The 20,970-nt window shown below is 33.7% G+C and overlaps 1 protein-coding gene and 1 non-coding gene across 3 annotated transcripts in view; both read left to right on the forward strand.

The window, feature by feature from the left end:
• The window catches only part of LOC115235877, a 22,315-nt gene that overhangs the window by 798 nt on the left and 547 nt on the right, over nucleotides 1–20,970 (forward strand). Inside the window, exons 2-7 of one of the 2 annotated variants that reach the window (XM_029807964.1) lie at nucleotides 15,808–16,106; nucleotides 17,733–17,802; nucleotides 18,213–18,929; nucleotides 19,274–19,511; nucleotides 19,607–19,697; nucleotides 19,956–20,970. The exon at nucleotides 19,956–20,970 is cut by the window's right edge and continues 547 nt beyond it. In XM_029807964.1, coding sequence (XP_029663824.1) covers nucleotides 17,751–17,802; nucleotides 18,213–18,929; nucleotides 19,274–19,511; nucleotides 19,607–19,697; nucleotides 19,956–20,066 — 1,209 coding nt within the window. In that variant the 5' untranslated portion in view covers nucleotides 15,808–16,106; nucleotides 17,733–17,750 and the 3' untranslated portion in view covers nucleotides 20,067–20,970. The remainder of the gene's footprint in view (nucleotides 1–15,807; nucleotides 16,107–17,732; nucleotides 17,803–18,212; nucleotides 18,930–19,273; nucleotides 19,512–19,606; nucleotides 19,698–19,955) is intronic. The other variant, XM_029807963.1, reaches the window with a different exon arrangement.
• Trnar-acg lies at nucleotides 1,968–2,040 on the forward strand. The gene has a single exon. It is a non-coding gene; the product is annotated as a tRNA-Arg (tRNA).

Genomic DNA, 20,970 nt, shown 5'->3' on the forward strand with positions numbered 1-20,970 from the left:
TATATATATATACGAAGATGAATCGCGAGAAACAATACGTCTCGTACATCTCGCCGCATTCTTCCGGAAAATAGGTGCGCTTCACTTCTTATATATATCGATATCGCAATAAATGAGATTCCATTTTATCGTCTTTATATGCGAAATAAAAAAATCACGCATCATATTAATGTCGTTAATCAATTAAATTATAATGTAATTAAATGTCAATATCAGATTGTTTGTTATTTTCATACGATTAACTTTCATCAATATATCTCGATATATTGATAATTAATCAACATATAGATATATGTTTGTTATAACAAACTATTCAATATGATTGTATAATTAAAGCAATATAATTTAATTTAATTTAATTATTAAATTTAATTATTAAATTAATATAAATAATTATTTCTTTAAAAATACGGAAAGAATAAGAGAGAGAGAATTTTATACAGTAAAGAAGATTATAAATAAAGATTACTGATTATTTTCTGATGGATATGATATATGTGTGTGTTAAACAGGGGGTCTTTTTTTAATCGTAAAAGAAGATCTTTTATGAGACTTTAAAAATACGGGAACTTGGATGTGTCTATGCGTCAAGTTCCACACATGTTCGATTGAACAGCATTTTATGTGATGCTGCGCGCTACGAAAACGAGCGGTTCGTCTAAAGATCGATGCGCGACTGCAATTCAACGTGTCCGTGAAATATGCCGTCTCTTGCGAAGGGAAGGACGTCTTGCGATTTACAAGCGAGTGAGAGACGGTATTTGCACATAAAGCGCGCGCGAGCGTACTTAATGAAATTATCAGGATATATCACTCGGGATATTTAACCATCTCGTTTATCTTCGGTTTCTCATTAAACTTGCAAATTGGAGTAAAAAGAAGGGTAATCATTAGAGCATCCAATATCGGAACTTAAATTACGTTTATAATTATATCCTTGGCCTCGCTGTATATATCATATCCGGCCGTAACTTTCAAATATTACGTTATCAAAGAAAATTCGGGCTTATCGACACTTGAAGATCGATTTATATTTAGCCTTTGAAGTCAAAGTCAAGTCATCGTTGTGTTTTAGAATGTCTTTTAGAATCCAATAAAATTTCACGGAAGAAAAATGCATTTTGTTGCGAAATATGCATTTGGAATATTGTAAATGAATTATGAAAATATTTTTATAGATAGTTATTTGCCTTTCCTTCGGTTAATGTCAGATATTCCACCCGGAATTTGCATGAATGACAGCGCATGAATAAAGGAATTAGAATATTTGCACTTTTTAAAATAAATGCCGCTACATATATAAATTATTGACAGCTTCTTTATTCGTTTGATAGATTTATATTTTTAAATAAAATTTCAAGATTATGTATATAAGTGGAATTTAGAATAACGTAAAGTTTATTGACAGAAATGTCTGATTATTTAATTTTGAAATGTCGATCAGTATCGATACATTTAAATCTTTCGCGAACTATAAAACTAGGTCAGATCTGAAAATCCTGAAGGACATCGCAAGAGAGGACATGTCCTCGGAAAGTAGGATATCCGGTCATTTCACTTTTCCACTTTATTTATTCTTGTTTATATATATTAATGATTGATGCAGTTTTTTGCTCTTCAAAATAAACGAAACAATTTTCATTTTCAAATGGATTTTTTAACGCAAATCTGAAGGCGCTTATAAAAAGAACTTGATATAAATAGGAGATGTTTTTAAATATTTATATATTATTAACAATATGAAAGAAATTTATAAAATAATAAATGCATATAGATATACAATAAAGAAACGTCACATCTTGTAGGAATATTGGATTTGTCACTATTTGTAATAAATTGTGGCATTATTTATTATATTATTATTGTATATACAAGTATTTCAAATATTGAGAATATCTATTTCTCGTTTATATTTGGCGATTCTCTTATCCGTTGATATGTCGTTTAAATCTATTTCGTAATCAGATGGTCCTGTGGCGCAACGGATAACGCGTCTGACTACGGATCAGAAGATTCCAGGTTCGAATCCTGGCAGGATCGAAGTATATTTTTTTCTTCTCCGTTTTACATTTTTCTGACTCATCGCACCTTGACAAGAGTGTGTTGTTCATGACGACTGCGCAACATAACCGGTTAGACATGATATCCAATCGAGTATCGTGGAATATCGCGAGTATAGCGTATCGGAAAAAATAGAGAGAGGCTAGATAAAATTGCATCGATAAATGATATACGTCACGTAATGAGGAAATATTTTCCATCGTCATTAGTATTGTAATTAGAGTTTCGAGTATCGCAAATTATCATGCAATTTCCGATGAGACAATTAGTGCTTGCGGAAATTATGCGGCGAACGTTTCGGTCTTTCATCGATTGTATAAGCGATGTATTGTTGATGATTCGCATACTATCGATCAACTTACGTAAACTCGGAAGGGAAGGGACATTTACAGCAACAAAATAATTCTCTTGTTTACGTAAAGCGCCTTCCGCTATTCATTAAATTTCATTTAATACTATACGAAAATAATTTTATATTAAAAAACGCGTATAAATAAATATCTTGTGAATCCTATTTTTACAATATTTGCAATCACGATAAATTCAATTCGAAACACGCGAAAATAAATTCGCGAATAACGAGGTATCTCTGAAGAAGCGATTGCGACTTCGGTTTATTAATTTTCCGACGATTCTATTTTTGGGACAATCGGTGCATCGAAACGCATATCTAAACTAAGCTGAACCAGGAAACGATTTTTTTCGCAACGCGAGCGCACGCGACGAGTTCTTCGAGGAATGTCCAGAAATAGTCTGCGTTCCAGGCGTGCCGACCTGACGCGCCTGTCCATTTCCTTTTTTTCTTCACGCTCGACAGCGCACCTTCGTGTCGGTCAGGGAGCGTATTTCGAGATAAATTCTTTTATTCGTTTCTTCTTTGAGACTTCCGCGAGATCTCACACTTTTATACTCTGGGTAAAGCGTCCCAGAGCGCATTGTTCACTCCGTGGAATTGTTGCTTCCGATGTCTCAACGATATGCTTTTTTTCGAGGCGAGAAAGAAAAACTTCATTCAAAAAAATGTCTTGCTGATATAGGTAGATTTCTAGGTGTCACAACAAAAATTTATCGCTATTTTTTGTATCTGTTAGAATATTGTCTGTTACATATAGAATTTATAGCAGCAATATTCTAATAATATCTTCTAGAAAATTTAGGTCCCATTGCCAAATGTTAATCACTGCATTGGATAAATATGAGTTTCGATACTACAGCTAGAACGATCTTTGTGAGAAATATAACTGCCAATTATAACTGCAGCATCGAAAAATTGAGAGAAATTGTTTAAAAGAGCTAGATAGATTGGGCGCGTTATACAAATATGTTAGATGTGAGGATTATATATTCATTTGTTGCTCGCCGCTAATTTTTTCTGTGTACCACAGCCAAACTTTATAACAAGTATGATTGGCCTTAACATGGATAGGCGCCACAGAAAAACATTCTTTCTAAATTTCACAAACAGTTCAGATATAAATTCTGTCTCTGTCACTTAGATTGATTAAATGCGAAACATATGCGATATCACAGTATTTGCTAATCATTTATGTACCTCAGTTAATTTTGCGCACCCAGAAAATTTTTGCTGTAGTTGCAATACCACTTTTTTGAGTGTTTAGAAAAGAAATACAGAAAGATTTTGAAAAGAATATATAGCCGAGGAGATGCCGTAATACCTATATAAGGAAGAAGATATTAAAAAATAAATAAATATTTAATAATATCCGTAAAATCCTACTTTGATAAAAAAATATATATAGATAAATATACGAATGTTTGTTTAAAAAATACGTGTTTGCTTGATATTTTCATTTCGTAGCAATATGAGAAAAAGTCCATTTGCAAATCAATTATTTATCGTGATGAAATAGTGTAGTGTATCTATATATATCACAGATGATATCGATACAAAACTTGTTTACAAGATAAATTTTTTCTCTCTCTCTCTTATCAGTTTTCGATTACATTTATTTTAATTATTGTGGTTGCGTGATTACGAGAGAAATATCTTGTTTTAATTATTTTTTTTTATGTCTGTGTTTTTTTCCATATAAATATATTTGATGTGCAACTTTCTTTGCTTTCGATATATTACATTTATCTTTCTGTATTAATTTCAGTCTTACTTAATTAATATATGAATACTTTCACGCAAACACACACATTCTAGGAAATTAAAATACATATATGTAAAAAAAAAAAAAAAAAAAAAAAAATTTCGTGAAAAGGGTTTATTAAGACTTCCATTGAAGATGAAGCAATGACATGCACGTCGAGTATAACACTTGTAGCTTTTGAAGAGAAAAAGATTTTGAAGATAAAAAAAAAATACGAAATTTCGTTGAAAGCGATTATTTAACTCACAAAGCTCAGAAAACGTGAAATTAGAATTTGAAATTCAAAATTGCAGTTTAAATATAAAAAACTTTTTTACGTAAAATTATATTCAAATCACTATCGAAAATTTGATTTTACTCCGTATTTCATGGTACGTTGCTTGTCCATAAGATTGTAATATTCGTTGCCGTAATTGTTCGCTCAGCTGTTCCTCTAACTTCACCCGCGTTCTCCCTCGGGCTTCCGTCGAGGGTCGCGAATTTCCGCACAGGAAGTTCCTATTTCCTCCGAGCGTCATGCGAACGACCGGAACGAAGTTTGCATTTTACTTTCGTAACATCTGCCCGCGTTTACGAAGAATGGACCGTGTCGTTCTGGGATGAATCGATCTTCGGTTAAAGAACCTATTGTTGCTCCCACAACGAATCGCGGAAAGATAGCTAACGATAAGTGAAAGGATTCTCTTCCCGGTTCGCGTCGTATTATTTCTTTATGCGAACTTGCCGATTGCGTTACGCAACAAAATATTTCTTTATACAAGGTGGAAAAAACGATTGCGTAAAGAAATTTTGCGAGATATTTTCCCGCCGCCATCAATGAATAATCTATTGTTGTCGACGAATAAATGTATCGAGACATTCGAGTGAACGAAACGAAATGTATGAAAAAATTCTATATATTGTATCAAACTTTCAAAAAAATTCACAAAATTAATATTCGGGATTTTCGTGCGAGTACTTTTACACAAGATCCGGCGATGTTATCTAAACTCGTCGACAAGCGTGGTTTCTTTTCCGCAACGTGTTATCGTCGGGCGGACGCGTTCAAAGGAAGAGGAAATTCCTCTCCCTCGGGGTTCCTTTCGGTTATCGCGGCTTTTCTTCCCGCGCAATGAAGAGTGAAACAATCAAGCACTCTCTTTCTCATAGCATCTTTGCTCTCGTATCATTTCGAAATATCAACGCGCATGAAGGCTTTACATAAGTTGCATCAAATTCTATACTATTGTACGTTGAGGTGTGTACGAGATGCATCAGCGATTTTCGTCGTTGATGAAAGCAACTGTTATATGGATCGCGTTGCTGATTAAAAGATATCCATCACGGGCTTCGTGACGCCACGTGACCTACAGAGACGCAACTGGTAATCTCATTAAATAGGCGATTTCCTCCATCTTTCTATCTTTCTCTCTCCCATCGAATATTACAACTATTAAAAATGATTTGTATTTATCTACACGCACAGGCGCGTGTGGACAATTTTCTGATTGTCCCAAATTAATTCATTTACTGCACGATTCTCGTCGCATTTTTTTCATTAAGATATTTTAAAGATATCTCGACATGATAATATAAAAATAATTCTGGATTAATCGTGCGATTAGTATTTTAAAATATTTCATAAACTCTAATATAGGAAATATATATATTTTAATATTTTTATTAGATTTTAAATATATAAAAGACAATGGATAAACTTAAAAGTAAATTCGCTTGAAACTCGCACGAAAATGAATTGTTTTCTTCTTGTTACATTAAAAGGAATATTTATGGGGAAGATTAAAATATTTTGTATAATGATAATGATACGCTGGAATAATATGATTTGAAAATATAACTCTAGAAATGAGAAATAAAAATGCTATTATATGCATAAAAAAATGAAACTACCTAAATATAATTTTCGTGCACAAAGTTCAATCCTTTTCAAATATGCGATTTTGTTACATAATTTTTGTAGAATCATTCTTGATGTTTTTCACAATATCGCAATCAATTTTGTCCATTCACATTGACGTAAAAAAATTCTACAGTATTTATCAACGTTTTTTAAGATCCCAGCTTTAACAATGTTATTAAATTATAAAAATGGTTGATATATTCTACATGTCGAAATATCTCTAAACAATTTTAATAAAAAATAATTAATAGTTCCTTAGAAAAAAAAAATTGTATAAAGATATATGAATGACGTATAAGACTATGAATAATTACATATAATTAACTGACCAATTTATCGATAAAGTTAAATAAAATTTTGCCAAAACGTGGCATAATTTCTCTATTTATCTCGTCTCCCAGCACATGTTATAATGTCAATTATGATTAAACGGTTTGAAGTTTCCACTTTTTATTGATCGTACTTAATTATATTTGACGAAGCGAATTGCTGCATATACATGAGACATGATGACGCTGCCACAACGAAAAACTGCAATTTTTTCCTCTCTGAAATGCGCGTGACGTACGTGACGCAGATAGTCGCGCTAATTGCGACAGCAGGACTTTACACAGGCATGCTACCACTTAACGAACCTTCGCACCTTCGTGCGTGTACTACACGCCTGACCATCCGTGTGACCTCGTGCATGCACGCGCAAATTGCCTGCCTTTTTCGTGTCTTTTTACAGATCGTCATACGTTGTTTTTTTCCATTTTTAGTCGCATTTTTGTAAAAAGATTTGCAACAGGATTCACAAAACATATCTTTTTCATATCTCGTTGAAATCCTCTGTTATTTATTACTGATAAAGAAACGGATATAAAGTTAATAATTATTCTAATCTAAAGTTTATTTTAGACGATCTGTGATTTACGACAAAATTCAAGACTGGATTCTATTTATAATTTTGTATAATACAGAAAATATTTGAAGAAGTAAAATTCACATTAATATAAAATATATATTAAAGTACATACATATATACACATCAGGATATATGTCATATTTATAAAATTATAAATTGAATTCTCTATCTAAAATTTTATAGCGAGTTACATCGTCTAAAGCGAATTAATAAAACACGAGCAAGAGAAGCATAATAATATTAATTATAATTTCATCATTGTATTCAGTTATAATTGTTCAAAACGATTCAAATATATTACTTTCTCTTACTTTATTTTAAATAGAAAATTATTTGGAATTATTCCGCACGAGAATATACCGCGGAAATTATATTCTAAAGGTTACATTGTAGCCATTAATTAATAAAGTTACGCAATATCGCTATCTGTTGCTGGAAATTATTGTACGCAAACTTCTCATCGATAGTTTGCCCCGGAAAGTGTTTTCATTAAACTGATTAAAGCGCACGTCAGGAAGGGCCTGGGGCGGGATTGAATTGAAACGAAGCAGGCAAGAGAATCTCGAGAAGAGGTATCTATTTCGATACATCACCTTCGATATAACTGACGCACATTCATTTCGCATGCTTATAATTGGATCGTACGCGACTTGCAAAACGGCTGCGAAAGCGAATCTTCACTTTCGCTAGTTTTGCAACAACGCATGCGTGACTTGCGGTGCAGCTGCAGCGCACGAGCTTTCGCGCTCTCTCTCTCTCTTTTTCTCAGGAATAATATATATGCGTTATAACTTATTATCTCCCCCGTGAAGGTAGAAATTTGCAGTGCAGCAAATTATATATATTCAACATTTGTGCAGTTTCTCTCCGCGCGCGTCTAACGAAATATTCCACGTCCTTCGGCCGCGTGTCGAAATGACGACGAGCTACATATATGAATCGATGCGTCAGCTAATGTCACTTAAACGTCGGTTAAATAATGCTAATTTGATAATGCGACGATCTTTTTATTGCACATGCATGCGCCGTATTGTTATTAACGAATGTTGCATAAAATGCTCACGTAAACTTCAGAAGATAATTACAAATCGTACTCTCATGATTCTTTGATTTAATCAAAAGTTGATTTTTTCTTAATATATTGTTTATATAGTTACATAGCTTTTTTTTTTAATTTTTTAAATATATTTGTCGAATATATTTACGGGTGAAAAAAGCGTCTTTTAAAATATTTTTATATATAATCGTTTAAATCTGAAATACATAATTCAATTATCTCTTTCAATGTCTTTGACTTTTAATACGCTTGCAATTCGCACAATGCGATGTTCGTACAACGTACATATGGACAATGTTTTCACGATAAAAGCCACATTTTTAATAAATTGACATCAGAATTGCTTTTCATATTCCCCAGGCGACAAGATAGCCGTGTAAAATACATTTTTATCACATCTGTTAAGCGTCCATTTGTTAGCTTATGATACATGAATAAGTCGAAACAAATATACCGCAATTACAGTACGCTAATTTTGCAGAACGATACGGTCAAACTGAACAATAGATATTTAACGAAAGTTTAGAGAGAAACTGCCGTTCATCATTTCAACGTTTTACTGAAAAACATAATACTTCCATTTAATACACATGTGATCATTAATGTAAATTACATTCGGTGGATAAAATAAAGGTAGAGAGGCTATTAATACATTAACAAGGATGCATTTACCATATAAAAGCGACATAATCGATGTGGAAGCATGTCAAAGGGAATGATGCGTGTCATAATACTTCGCTAGCTCATTCCGCACTTAGTACCAATTAAGCCAGTATAATTGTACATTCTCTAAAATATATAGGCTAGCGGCTAGTAATCCTCTGAATCAATTTATAAGCCGAGTGACCGATTAGATTAAATTAGATTAGATTAGCAGCCGGCTCGATAAATTACAATTACGAATGTAATTGCGTATCAATATCGTCCATGCAATTCGGATTCCCGCCGTGAAAAGTTGATGAAATTAATGTTTAGAGAGAAAAAGGAGAATCATACATATATATGTTGGATGGGATTAGCGTAGATTTCTGAGTTTCTCTTTCGCGGAATCGAATGTAATTGCTATCGGATGAACTCATCCGAACTTTCGATCATAAATGAAGAGATTTTATCTTTCCTTCTTTCACGGGTGTAACTCGAGTTTAATCTATCGCAGAAATATCTTCGATGGAGAAAATCCTCAATAAATTTCGCGGACAGTATCATCACAAATGGATTCGTTCTACTCGTTCTCTATTATTATCCACGTTTGTAATTTTTATATAAAGCTTTTCTTTCGAATATATTATTATATTACAATAAACTTGAAAAAAAGGTGCGAATGAGAAACACATTACAGCAAATTTAAAAAATGCGATAAATTTTGAATGTATCTTTTAAGGGGGTGTACCTGTTCGAACCTTCGAAAAATAAGTACATTTTCTAGATTTTTTTGCAGCGCAACAATTTGATAAAAAACTTTTTTCTTACAATATTGATACAATATTATTAAGTACCTAAATAACAATTTTTAGCTTAAAAAAAATTTTTTTTAGAGTTATGTGAATATTTGCAGATTTATATTTGCAGTTTACCATATTTGAAATAAAAAGTACAAGTTTTTTTGTATTAAACATATTAATAGCTATCTTCTATCCAAGCGTTTTCTCAAAATTTTAAAAAATAAGAAAATGGCGACGTGTTGAAAAAAAGTTTCATTTTTTTTTAAATTCCATCTTTTTTTTTGTTTATAACAAAAAAATGAGGAATCGGGTTAAAAAAAGGTTTTTTTAGCAGATGCAGAATCTTATCAGGAACTCGCATGCAAAATTTGAAGTCAATCCGTCGAACGTAGCTCGAGTTGTTATGCACACCGTGCATGAAAATATAAATCTGCAAATATTCGTATAACTTTTTAAGCAAAATTTTTTTTTGAGCTAATAATTTTTATTTAAGTACTTAATAACGTTGTATTAATATTGTAAAAAAAAATAAAAAGTTTTTATCAAGTCGTTGCGCTGCAAAAAAATCTAGAAAATGTACTCATACTCTTTTCGAGAGTTCAAACGGATATGCCCCCTTAAACATACGATAATCTCGATAGATATTTGTAAAAATAGCTAGGATAAAAAAAAAGTCTGCCATTCTTAAAATGACTTTCCGAAAGCGTTCATATTTTTCGCGATATTGAACGGAAATAATATCGATATTGCTGTCAAAGTGAAAATGGAGTGTCAATCGTGATGTCAAGCGACGAGAACAGATGCACAATCGATGAACTAAAAACCATTTTCCCCGTGTTTTTTTTCTTTTTTTTTTTTTTTTGAGAGGACAAAATTACAAGAAGAGCGACACCGATTGTTTGACGAAACAGTGCCGCTCTCGGGGAACTGCAACGGCAAAAAGGTGTCTGTGGAAGACAATAGGGGCTCCAAGAAGAATGTTTGCGGGTGAAAGAAACTTTGTTACGAAGAATAGATCAGACCGTCTGAAAATTTACCTCGTATACGATGGAAATCTCTCTTGCGGGAAAAATTTTCATCGTAATTGTAATAAGCAAGTTGCATGACGTGGAATGATTACAAATCTCTATGGAATTTCGGTGCAAGGTTGAATTAATAATAGTTACAAATGACGGTGTTTTTACTTAATGACGTTAAACTACGATTAAATAATATGCTGCTATCAACAATCCTTAGCTATGTTTTTCACATTTTTATATTCGATTGAGTAATAAAAAAATAACTTATAATAGTTAACAATATATCGCAATCTATATATTTGATAATTCTTCAAGCACAAATCGTTATTTGATTTTATGGATTTAAAATGGCGGATTTTACAACCGCTATCTCACGCTTTTACTTTACTCATTCACATACGATTATGATTGCGAAAGTTGCTAGGAAGTGTCGAGGAGTAAATCTACATTTAATAGACCTGATCAAGCACATCTAAAAACGGTGTTCAACAAAATATCGCACGACTGTTTAGTTCGAGAGAAGGATATCCGCGTTTATACCGTGTAATATTTAATAGATTATCGATATAAATTATACCGATAAAGGAATATTCGTAGAGAATTTTTTTGTCGCACGAAGGCCACGAGTAATGGATATTTTCTACATTTTTTTGTATACTTAATATAACATCTATTACACATATCTATTTATTATTCTAATTACAAATCATTGTATCATTTTGATAGTTTTAATTAATTACATTTGTCAACTTTCTTCTGAAAACGTTATTGTAAAGTACAAGATTTGCATGACAATTATTAATAAGATGCATGAGATTTTAATAGCATTTAATTTTATTTGTCTTCTCGTTGGTTGTATAAAATTTTTTTCTCACGTCGAAAATTTGCGGACGACCTTAAACTCCCTTTAAGAATCACCTTTGAATGACACAGATTTTAATACGTTTCTTATTAGACTTTAAATCGCGTTTTCGCCTATTTAATGGCCGAGATTCTCACGCGTGATACACTTTTATGTAAGATTAATTGGACAAAAAAAGCGATCTCACATCGTGTGTTCTACTATCGGGACCGTGTTATTCCGAAATGCGGTGAAATTTTCCCGGATGAAATTAGATCGCAATCAGAATATGCGCGTGTATATGTATGCATGTGAAAGTTTATATTGTGAATATGATATCGAAGACGATTGAGCTGCACAGCTGCTGTTGTTATCTGAATTCGCTTCGAAACACTGACATTCCTTTAATGCGTGATTTCTTTCCTTCTGCTCGAGAGCGTAGCATTATACGATTATTTTCGGTTGGACTAAATTTTAATTACAAATTTTCTTTTGCGAGATTGCTCTTGAAGAGCATTAATTTGAATAAATAAGGCTTAGAACTGTGATTATATGAGAGGAAACTGTGTGCTTTCAATTCTCTTATATTTATTTGTATAGATTTAATCACACATTCTCGATTAAGTATTTTCGCAGTCATGAATATTTACTACGAAGTAAGGGACAAATTTGAAAAAAAAAAGCTATAAAGGGAGTACTAAAAATTGACCAGTCATATCTAATCATGTTGAATACATCACCGACTCAATCATTTACCTTGCGATATTTTTTAAATATTTTTTTTTTTTATTTTCTGTGCTTTATAAATTACATAGATTGTAAATATTATGTACGGTCGCACCATATATAATATAACACTTAATACGCTTGTTCTTTATCGCTTTGGCCACATGCACCGACAGAAAAAGATTGCGATAAAAAGCTTCTCGTGCAGCTGCAGCAGAGGAAATACCATCCAATGGGAAAACATAAATGTGAAAAATTGTTTGGACCAGGATGTAACGCTGGCCTTTTCAAATTGAGGACGACCGGTTAACACGATTCACAGAAAGAGAAGCAATAATAATAATAATAATAAAATAATTAAAAAAAAATCCAATTGTCTCTTCTAACGATGGCAAACTTCTACACGAGTGCAGTGATTTGAAAAATCGAAGTATAATAAATGAGAGGAAATTAGGAGAAGTTACACATCGACCGCTGAAATTAACTCCTTCACGGATTATTCCGCTTCGCGGCTCGCTTTATTAAAAAGTGACTGAAAAATAGAGGTCGAGAGTAATCAGTTCATGGGCTATTAACTTCGCGCAGTTGCTCGATAATTTGCTTTCACACTGGATATGCGGTGACAAATCGCAATTCATTTTGCAGTCCTCGTTAGTACCACTTCTCTAATCCGATCGCGCGTCGACTCAACCATATTTCTCTTCTCGATGCATTTCGCTCGATAAAGCGTAACTCGACAATCTGACAATCTTCGCGGTCTGATGATTTATGATTACGCAAGAAGTGCAGTAATATTTTTTTTCTCGGTTTACTGCGTTGTGATAAGAAGAAAAGTCTTGCGTAAAGTATCTCTTGCATTTAAAAAATATCTATTGCATTTTTAAAAATAGTAATATTTAATAATAATAAGAGGGTTCAACTTTTGTAGTGTGTAGTTGAAAACTGAAAATAATAAAAATTATATATTTCTAGTTTCTTCATAAAAAGCTTTTTATTTTATAAAGTTTTAATTTTAATGAAAAAAACGCTGACAAAATTTTAGAGTGTATCTTCTCGAAAATATTGGTGTTGAGTATTTCTGAAGAGTATACTGTTCGTAATAATTCTGATTAGAGATTTCTCTAATGTAACTAAATTCTATTTTTATATTAAATCTAACTCAGGTTAACCTTCGGTTGAGATAAACATGGAAAGTGAATCAAGTGCAAAGAAATCAGTTTCCACTCAATGCTGTTATATTGGTTTTTATCACGGTCTTTCCGGGGATTGTACGATCAAGAGGTAAAATACGCATTTCCACATCATGCTCCAGCGATTGTATCCTGTCGCGCATTTCTCCCACTTTTTATCGAATGTTCTATATCAGATTTGAAGATCGAAAGCAACGGAATTGAACAGCGAAACTTTCGTGCCGTATACCAAGTCTTGTTATATTTTTAAGAAAAATAATTTTTTATTCTGATAAATTAGTTTAAGAATTCGATTACACGCGATTATCAAAGTTATGTTAAAGATGTTATAACTTTTAGATACGCACACACACACACACACACACACACACACAGACACACACTTTATATGCGAAGATGACAAAGTCAAGGTTTGCGCAAAAAGGTTGCAATTTAACAAGTTGATTGCGGTTACGTGACTCGACACTATAATTCGATAGCATGATATCAAAGATAATAAATTACAATGTAATTTCTCGGTGACGTGAGAAATAAACATGGTAACGATCCATGTGAAGATGCAGAAAACGTTGACTACATGAAAGATTGCAGTCTTGGATAAAACGACGCTAGAAAACGATAGAAAAGTTGGAAATTCTACCGAATTACGTCGCTAATTTACATATATTAAACGCGTTGTATCCGCTTCGGAGAACTTTATACGCGGCGGTTGTTGAACTCGGATTATACGTTGCTGCCTAAACCGCGAAACGGCCAATTTTTTTTTTACGAGCTTTCACGAAGAGTATGTGTATAAGGCAGCAGAAGCGAATTCATTAAAATTATCTCTTTGGTCTGAAAATCAAATGGAACGGAACGTACACGATATATGAAGTGAACGCCTCCCACGCGGATTCACTCCTCGATGTATTTGCAGTTTTATAGTTGCATTTTGAAAATTGTTTTTTCGGTATTTAGTCTCTAAACAACTCCTACAATATTGAAATATCAGAAATAATTAAATTTAAATTCTGTTAAAATAAACTTGGTATAGTATAACTTGAGTCTTGAAAAATTATGATTTTTAAAATTTGTAATTTCTTCACTTATATTTGATTACAATTTTGATAATGAAAATAACGAATGATTTAATCTTCTCATATATGTCGACATAATTAAGATAATCCACAGAAAAGATTTAAATCTTTTGTGTAATAAAAGAAATTTTAGTCTGACATTTTCTCTCAAATATACAATATATATTTTCCTTAATTTGATAAAGCAATTTTATATATACTCTCATATGCGATTATTTATTTTGGAAATGGAGTTTCTATCGATCTTGACTTAATTCTCACAAGAGTCAGACATTTGGACTAAAGCAACTAATTACCGTTAATGCGAGCAACAATTATAAGCGCGTTAACGGCATATTTATAATTGAGCGTATTTTGCATTCTATTTCCTTTTTTTTTTTTTGACCCAAAAACGAAGTAGGGCGAGGTTTAGTACGCGGAAGTTGCGTTATGCAACGCGCGATGTGCAACGCATTTTTTTTTTTTTTTTCTTTATCTGCTTACACTTCGCGCGCAATTTCATACTTTGCGGCGATCGTTTGCGGGATCGTATTTACGAAGCGTAAATGTGTGCTTACGCGTTCTAATTCGTTTCATACATAGCGAATTAAGTGCACTAGCTCGACCCGAGTGTATGCTTATTCGCACTTATCTCTTTTTAATCTCGAAATGAAATGGAACGCGGTATAATGCCGTTAGATTCGCGTAAACATGTTAATCTGCATTTGAGGAGGAACTGGACGAATCAGCTACGTCAAAAATCAATAGATTAATACATTTCGAGATTCATGAATTCGACATTGCAAACACACAAAGCACTTTTAACTTTTTAAAATATAAAATTAATAATTAATTAACAAAGTAATGATTTGTCCTGTAAAATTAAACTTTTTTATTTCCATAAATTTTTATTTCCATAATTTTTTATTTCCATAAATTTTTGTATGCAGCCACTATAAAATAGAGTTAGTTTGATATAAGATAATATTTACGATTTTAAGATTAAATTATATTCTACAGGGTAAATCTCTCTTTACTTTTACTCATAAATTAATTATTTATTTCATATATTAAAAGGCTAAAAATGTGTATTCTCTTTGCGTGATGTCAAATTCATGAATCTCGAAATGTATTAATATATTAAATTTTGATGTAGTTGATTCGTTGAATTCCTCCTTAATCCGCGGAAATTTATTGAGGCGGCGGCGTAAACCGGACGTTGGGCCTTATTTACGAAAATAAGGGGCCCGTAACAGCATCATCGCCTCGCGTTGTATCGCGATTATCATCAATTTGTGAGAGAAATCGCACTTTTGCGAGATACATCAGGAGTATATCGAAGAATATATATCTCCACATATCGAAATAATTTCAAAGTCACGTTAAGCAAATATCGAACGTCGAAAAAGGAACTGGATAAATATTTTCAAATAATTTAACACTTGAAAGTCTTTATATTTTGAAAATTTTCTTTTATTCTCTTACTTCCAAGAATGTCGGAAACATCATAAAATTTATCTAGTCACGTCCCTGCGTGCGCTTCATTCATGGACGCGATACGACGTTGCGAGATCGCGAGCGTTTCCGGTCCATGAATGAAGTCACACCGATGTGCGAAGGGTGCATTGTCAACGAGGTGGACCCTTTGTCGCCCCAGCAGAGAAGAGGAGCGGCCATTGTTCCGCTGTCTTTATTAAGCATGAATTACCAGTGGGAAAAAATTGCGACGTTCTCCGGAGCATCTCTCTTCTTTCTTCCGGTTCCATCACCGAGCTGCGTATCCGCGCAAAGGTGCGACTAGTTATATATGCTCGGAGGAGCATGACCGGCTTGACTAACTGTACACGTGTGTCTCGCATGCTCCTTAATTCTATAATCACTTTGGTCGAGGGAAGGCTCGTTTGCGCAGCCTCCGAACGATATCTGCGGCAGAGATTTTTAATGCTAGAATATTCGTATGAGAATTATCTGAAATTCTTAAACGAAAGAATTTTTTATATATTTTCATTTGCTTTTATATTTGACATGCTTACGAGAAAGTAACTGAGATATCTATGATAGTTTCGAAGATAAACAACTCCATTTTTCCCAAGTTTGAAAAATTCGTGATCTCTATTAATAAAAGTATTTATATCAAAATCGTAAAATAAAAAAAAAGAGATACGTATTTATTTAAATTTACACCGTAATCATTTCCATTTATATTTATCTATCTATATTATTAATTTATTTAGAATAATTTTCTTTTGTTTATATTAATTTTAAGCATTTGGAAATTTATTAAGATAAAACGTGAAACGAAATGTGTGTTTTTTAATGCGTGTTAGATAGTTGTTTTGTTCTATATTTATTGAGATATGAATGAAGAGCATTGAAGGGGGAGAGATAAGGTACATGAATACTATATCGGAAGGTAGCGATTTTTATAAACTGAATCCATTGATTTTATCGTTGGCGGAAAAATGCATGAAAATAGAATGTCTGCAGCGTGTATTTTGAATTAAAAACCTTTTGTGTTTAAAACAGCATCTGACGTACACAGAAGAACAGCAATTTATATTTATACGCGACGTTTCATAAGAGTTGCCTCCAACTCTCCAACTTCCTTTATACACATATACGATTGTTCTTTCGAAAGTTTAAAATTATAATTACAAATTTGTGTGTAATATTAAAAATTAAAAGATTCAATACACTCGGACGCGCATGTGTTCAAGTATAGATAACAAAGCTTTTTTATTATCTCTTAAATCGATCTCAGATTTTTGAATTTCATTTTTGATTTCTCATCATTGATTTTCTATGAATGTTTCGATAGAATCTTTTACTCGCGATTATTCTATCGAGGAAATTTCTCTTTCGTCGGATAATAAAATTGAAAAGTCACGACGATCGATCCTTAAGTAATGCCATGAAATACAATTCGCGTCACGTCGCGAGTTGCAACTGGTTGCAGTCAACAGAGCATGACCGTCGCACTGTATCCTGTTGTTCAACGTGTCTTTTCTTTCCCCAATATTTTACGCCGCACGAAGCCTCGGTGCACAAATATATGCCCGAAATCTATCTTTAATTTAAAATTACTACAGATTATTAATATTCTATAAATAGAGAATCTTTTATGATTTTATCGAGTTATTTCGTAATAATATTCCTGGAACCGGGAGCTGCCGATCCTAAAATTCCTCCCGCGCCGGAATGAGTCATAGATCTCACGATTGAGCAACACGCGGATTACTCACCGTAATTTTTAACCTTCTCTTTGATAAACTGACCAACATTAACTATTCATTCGTTCGTTCGAACCTAAATAGCATTTTAATATACTTGAACTAGTTGTATAATGCGACGATCGATCATTCTGCGCGTTTGTTGCACGTTGGTTCATTTTATGTAAAGATGCATTCGTGTTTTCAGATACATCCAGATGACGCGATGACGCTACATTGGTGGATGCATTGGTTCTGGATTACCGCGCAATTTCTTGGTGAGTCATTCTATCAGGTTTTTTGTCGAATATTTTAACATGGTAAGCGTTTTAATGCAAATAATCTTTTTTTTTATTTTTTTTTTTATTGTATATCTTCCGTTAGCTTGATAGAAGAATTCAGACAGTATCTTCTCTTTTAATTAAATCGCTTTATGCAATCAAATAATTCACGAAGATAATTTCAATTATTAAGATTCAATTATGATTAACTATAATATATTTTAAATAATTTTCATATAATTAAATATAAATGTTTTAATCATTAAGATATTCTTAATATGTCAAAAATTAATAAGAAACGTTTAAAATAAGTTTAGCCGAATTTTTGAGAAAAAACTTGATTTTTAAAATTTCATAGATGAAAAATTGTTATACAAATATCAATATATCTATTTCTTTGATGACAGTTATTCTCGGGAATACCTTGCCGTCTACCACGTCGGATCCCGTCAATCAGCAGCCTCAGCCATCCCCGAGAACGACATCCCCGTCGATCGAGACCGAGGATATCTATCGCTCGTCGAAGTCACCTAGGCCAAGTTTTCGCATCGCCAAGGCCATTGGGCTTTATCCCCAGACGAACACGGCCGTGGTGGCTGATAGGCAGCAACCCGTCACTACTGTCATTTCGTCACTGTTGGAGCCGCGTGGGAGTACCGGTCTCGGAGCGACCGGTCACGAGGCTGTCAACGAGTCGAGCTTCCACGGGAATATCTCCGACGTTATACCGCTTGGTGTAACGACACCGGCGCAGCACATCATCGAGAGGATCAGGAATCCAACCACGAAGAAGGACAGTAAGGTCACGTGGATTTTGACGACAAGCAAGTCGTCGGGTAGACCCAAATACGATCAGGAGGAGAGGTACAATCAGTCGAGCGGCGCCGGTAGAAACAACAGCTTTGACGAGATCGAGGATCTCACCGTGTTACCTCTCCAAGAGGAGATGAACAAGGCCGACTTGTCGCTAAACAGGACAAGGTCTTCTCTAACGTCTTTATCCGCAGCCGGTGTTGTCGGTAACGCCGCGATCAGGACGTTCAATCAGTCCGAGGACGAGGTCGAAATCGACGAGGAGGTGGCCCAGACGCAACACTTTGCCACAGCGGCGTCTATTCTTGAAGGTGAACTCTTCGGAAGAATTATATAAAGCAATGAGAGAATAATTTCGTGGGCAATTAACAGTCATGACGTTAGCTTGCGCGAGAGATAAAAGATTAGTATTGTATTTTAATTCACGTTGATTTTCACAATGCCTTCATTAGCCTCCTTTTTCATACTTGCTAATTCTGCTCCACTTTTCAACTTAAATTTAATTCATCTTTTTATTTATCGTACGATAGAAATGACTAGATACAAGACAGTTGTAGTTTTTTAGTTATATTTTAGTTAGCATTTAGCGAATACAAAAAACTTGAGTGTTTTGAAAATCATAATTTAAAAAAGAAAAAAAAAAACAAATGTGCAGTTGGCGTGAGCGAAACTCGTCTGAGCAGAGCGAGGAACTCTTTCACACAACACTTACAGAGGGATCAAATGCAGGGAGACAATCGGTCTTCCGATTATACCGATACCGATAACGGCAACAAGGCCGAACAACAAAGCTCGGGGACATCTGCCGCGGGTATAGCCGCTATAACGGGCAGTTGTTTGGCGACCGTGGCTCTGCTCAGTACAATGGGTAGTCTTGGGTTTATTATATACAGGTAACAAAGTCTTATAATGTGCTTTTAATTATATCCATTAGGTTACACGCCTGGGTTCGCGTGTAATGCATTGATTTGTTTTGCTCTCTTTTCAGGCGCAAGTACTTGAATCCCCCGCAAACATTGAACAGTGATAAATGCAGCAATCCCGATAGTTCCGGTTACATCGACGATTCCACCATTCGCGTTAGTATTATTATATATATGTATATAGATAATTCTTTAATAATGAAGAGATCAATAATTATATTATACATATAGGATAATTCTTCTAGTGCGTCTAGTGAAAATAATTTAGTGAAATGCACGTGTTTATACTTTAAATAAGATTCAGGAATACACTTCTAACATCATAACGTTTTTCTTCATAAAGTTTCATTTCACTAGATAAGTAATACAATTTTCGCGCGGATCTACTAAAAAAGATATCTTTCATTTTCATAGGATAACTCGGAGGAAATGTACAGTTTGGATAATGACTCGTTCCTAAATTCGCTGGAAGCGATGACAATACAGAATTACTGGACGGACAGTGTTAAGCATACGAAACTATGACAAAAGAAGATAACCCATCCCGGCAGGAGAATTGAAACGTTCAGCATTTCCGACGGTGAAGCGCACGAGCAAATCTCTCTGCTCGAGCAATAGTACTTACACTAGTCTGTGTGTATTCTGGTTATCGCGCGAAAAGTTTTGTCGAGTTATGTGCAGCGCTTGTCTACAAGAATCGTTAATTAGTCTCAATGGGCTGCATCAGGGAAGGTAAGCTACCATGAACGTTACCACTGTGTACGACGTAAAGAATTGTAGATCAAAAATTTGCGAGACGACGCGTATCCGCTCGTGTGTCGTTTTACGCGAGCGTTGATTTAAGTCACTTCCCCATCGTTCCTATATTTTTCTACGACCGCATGCGATCGGTAAAGTCGCAAGCTTAAACGGGAAGTGGCGCAATTATTCCTCTCAAATATTTCCATTAACGATATATAGTGCAATAAATAAACAAAAATTGATGTACTTTGTATTATTAAATTAATACAATAACGCTCCTCTACTCTGTCTAGAAAAGTAAGAGTACAAATAAGACTATATTAGTCCATAGTTAGAATTTTCGCTAAATTAAAAAGAAAGAAATAATTTAATAAGGATATTGAAGAAAGAGAGAGAAAAAAAGAATATAATATTCTTAGGAGTACAATTATATATATTATAGTACAATATACTTCCAATCATGCGATTTGGAATCAGTATGTACAATATTGTACTTACCAATGTCTTTTTAATCTTGGATTGAATACTAACGTCTTCTACAGTTTCACTTTAAATTGCATTACGATTATGGTGATCAGCTCGGCCATATTAACGGATTGTTTAAATATTTTCGAAAATCGGATTTACGGAAGATCGGACCAAATCGTACGTAGATCTAGCTTTATGCCTTCACGACATATCCAGCAGG

The sequence above is a fragment of the Formica exsecta genome, unplaced genomic scaffold (genome assembly GCF_003651465.1).
Source record: "Formica exsecta isolate Colony F162 unplaced genomic scaffold, ASM365146v1 scaffold236, whole genome shotgun sequence".
Lineage (NCBI taxonomy): Eukaryota > Metazoa > Arthropoda > Insecta > Hymenoptera > Formicidae > Formica > Formica exsecta.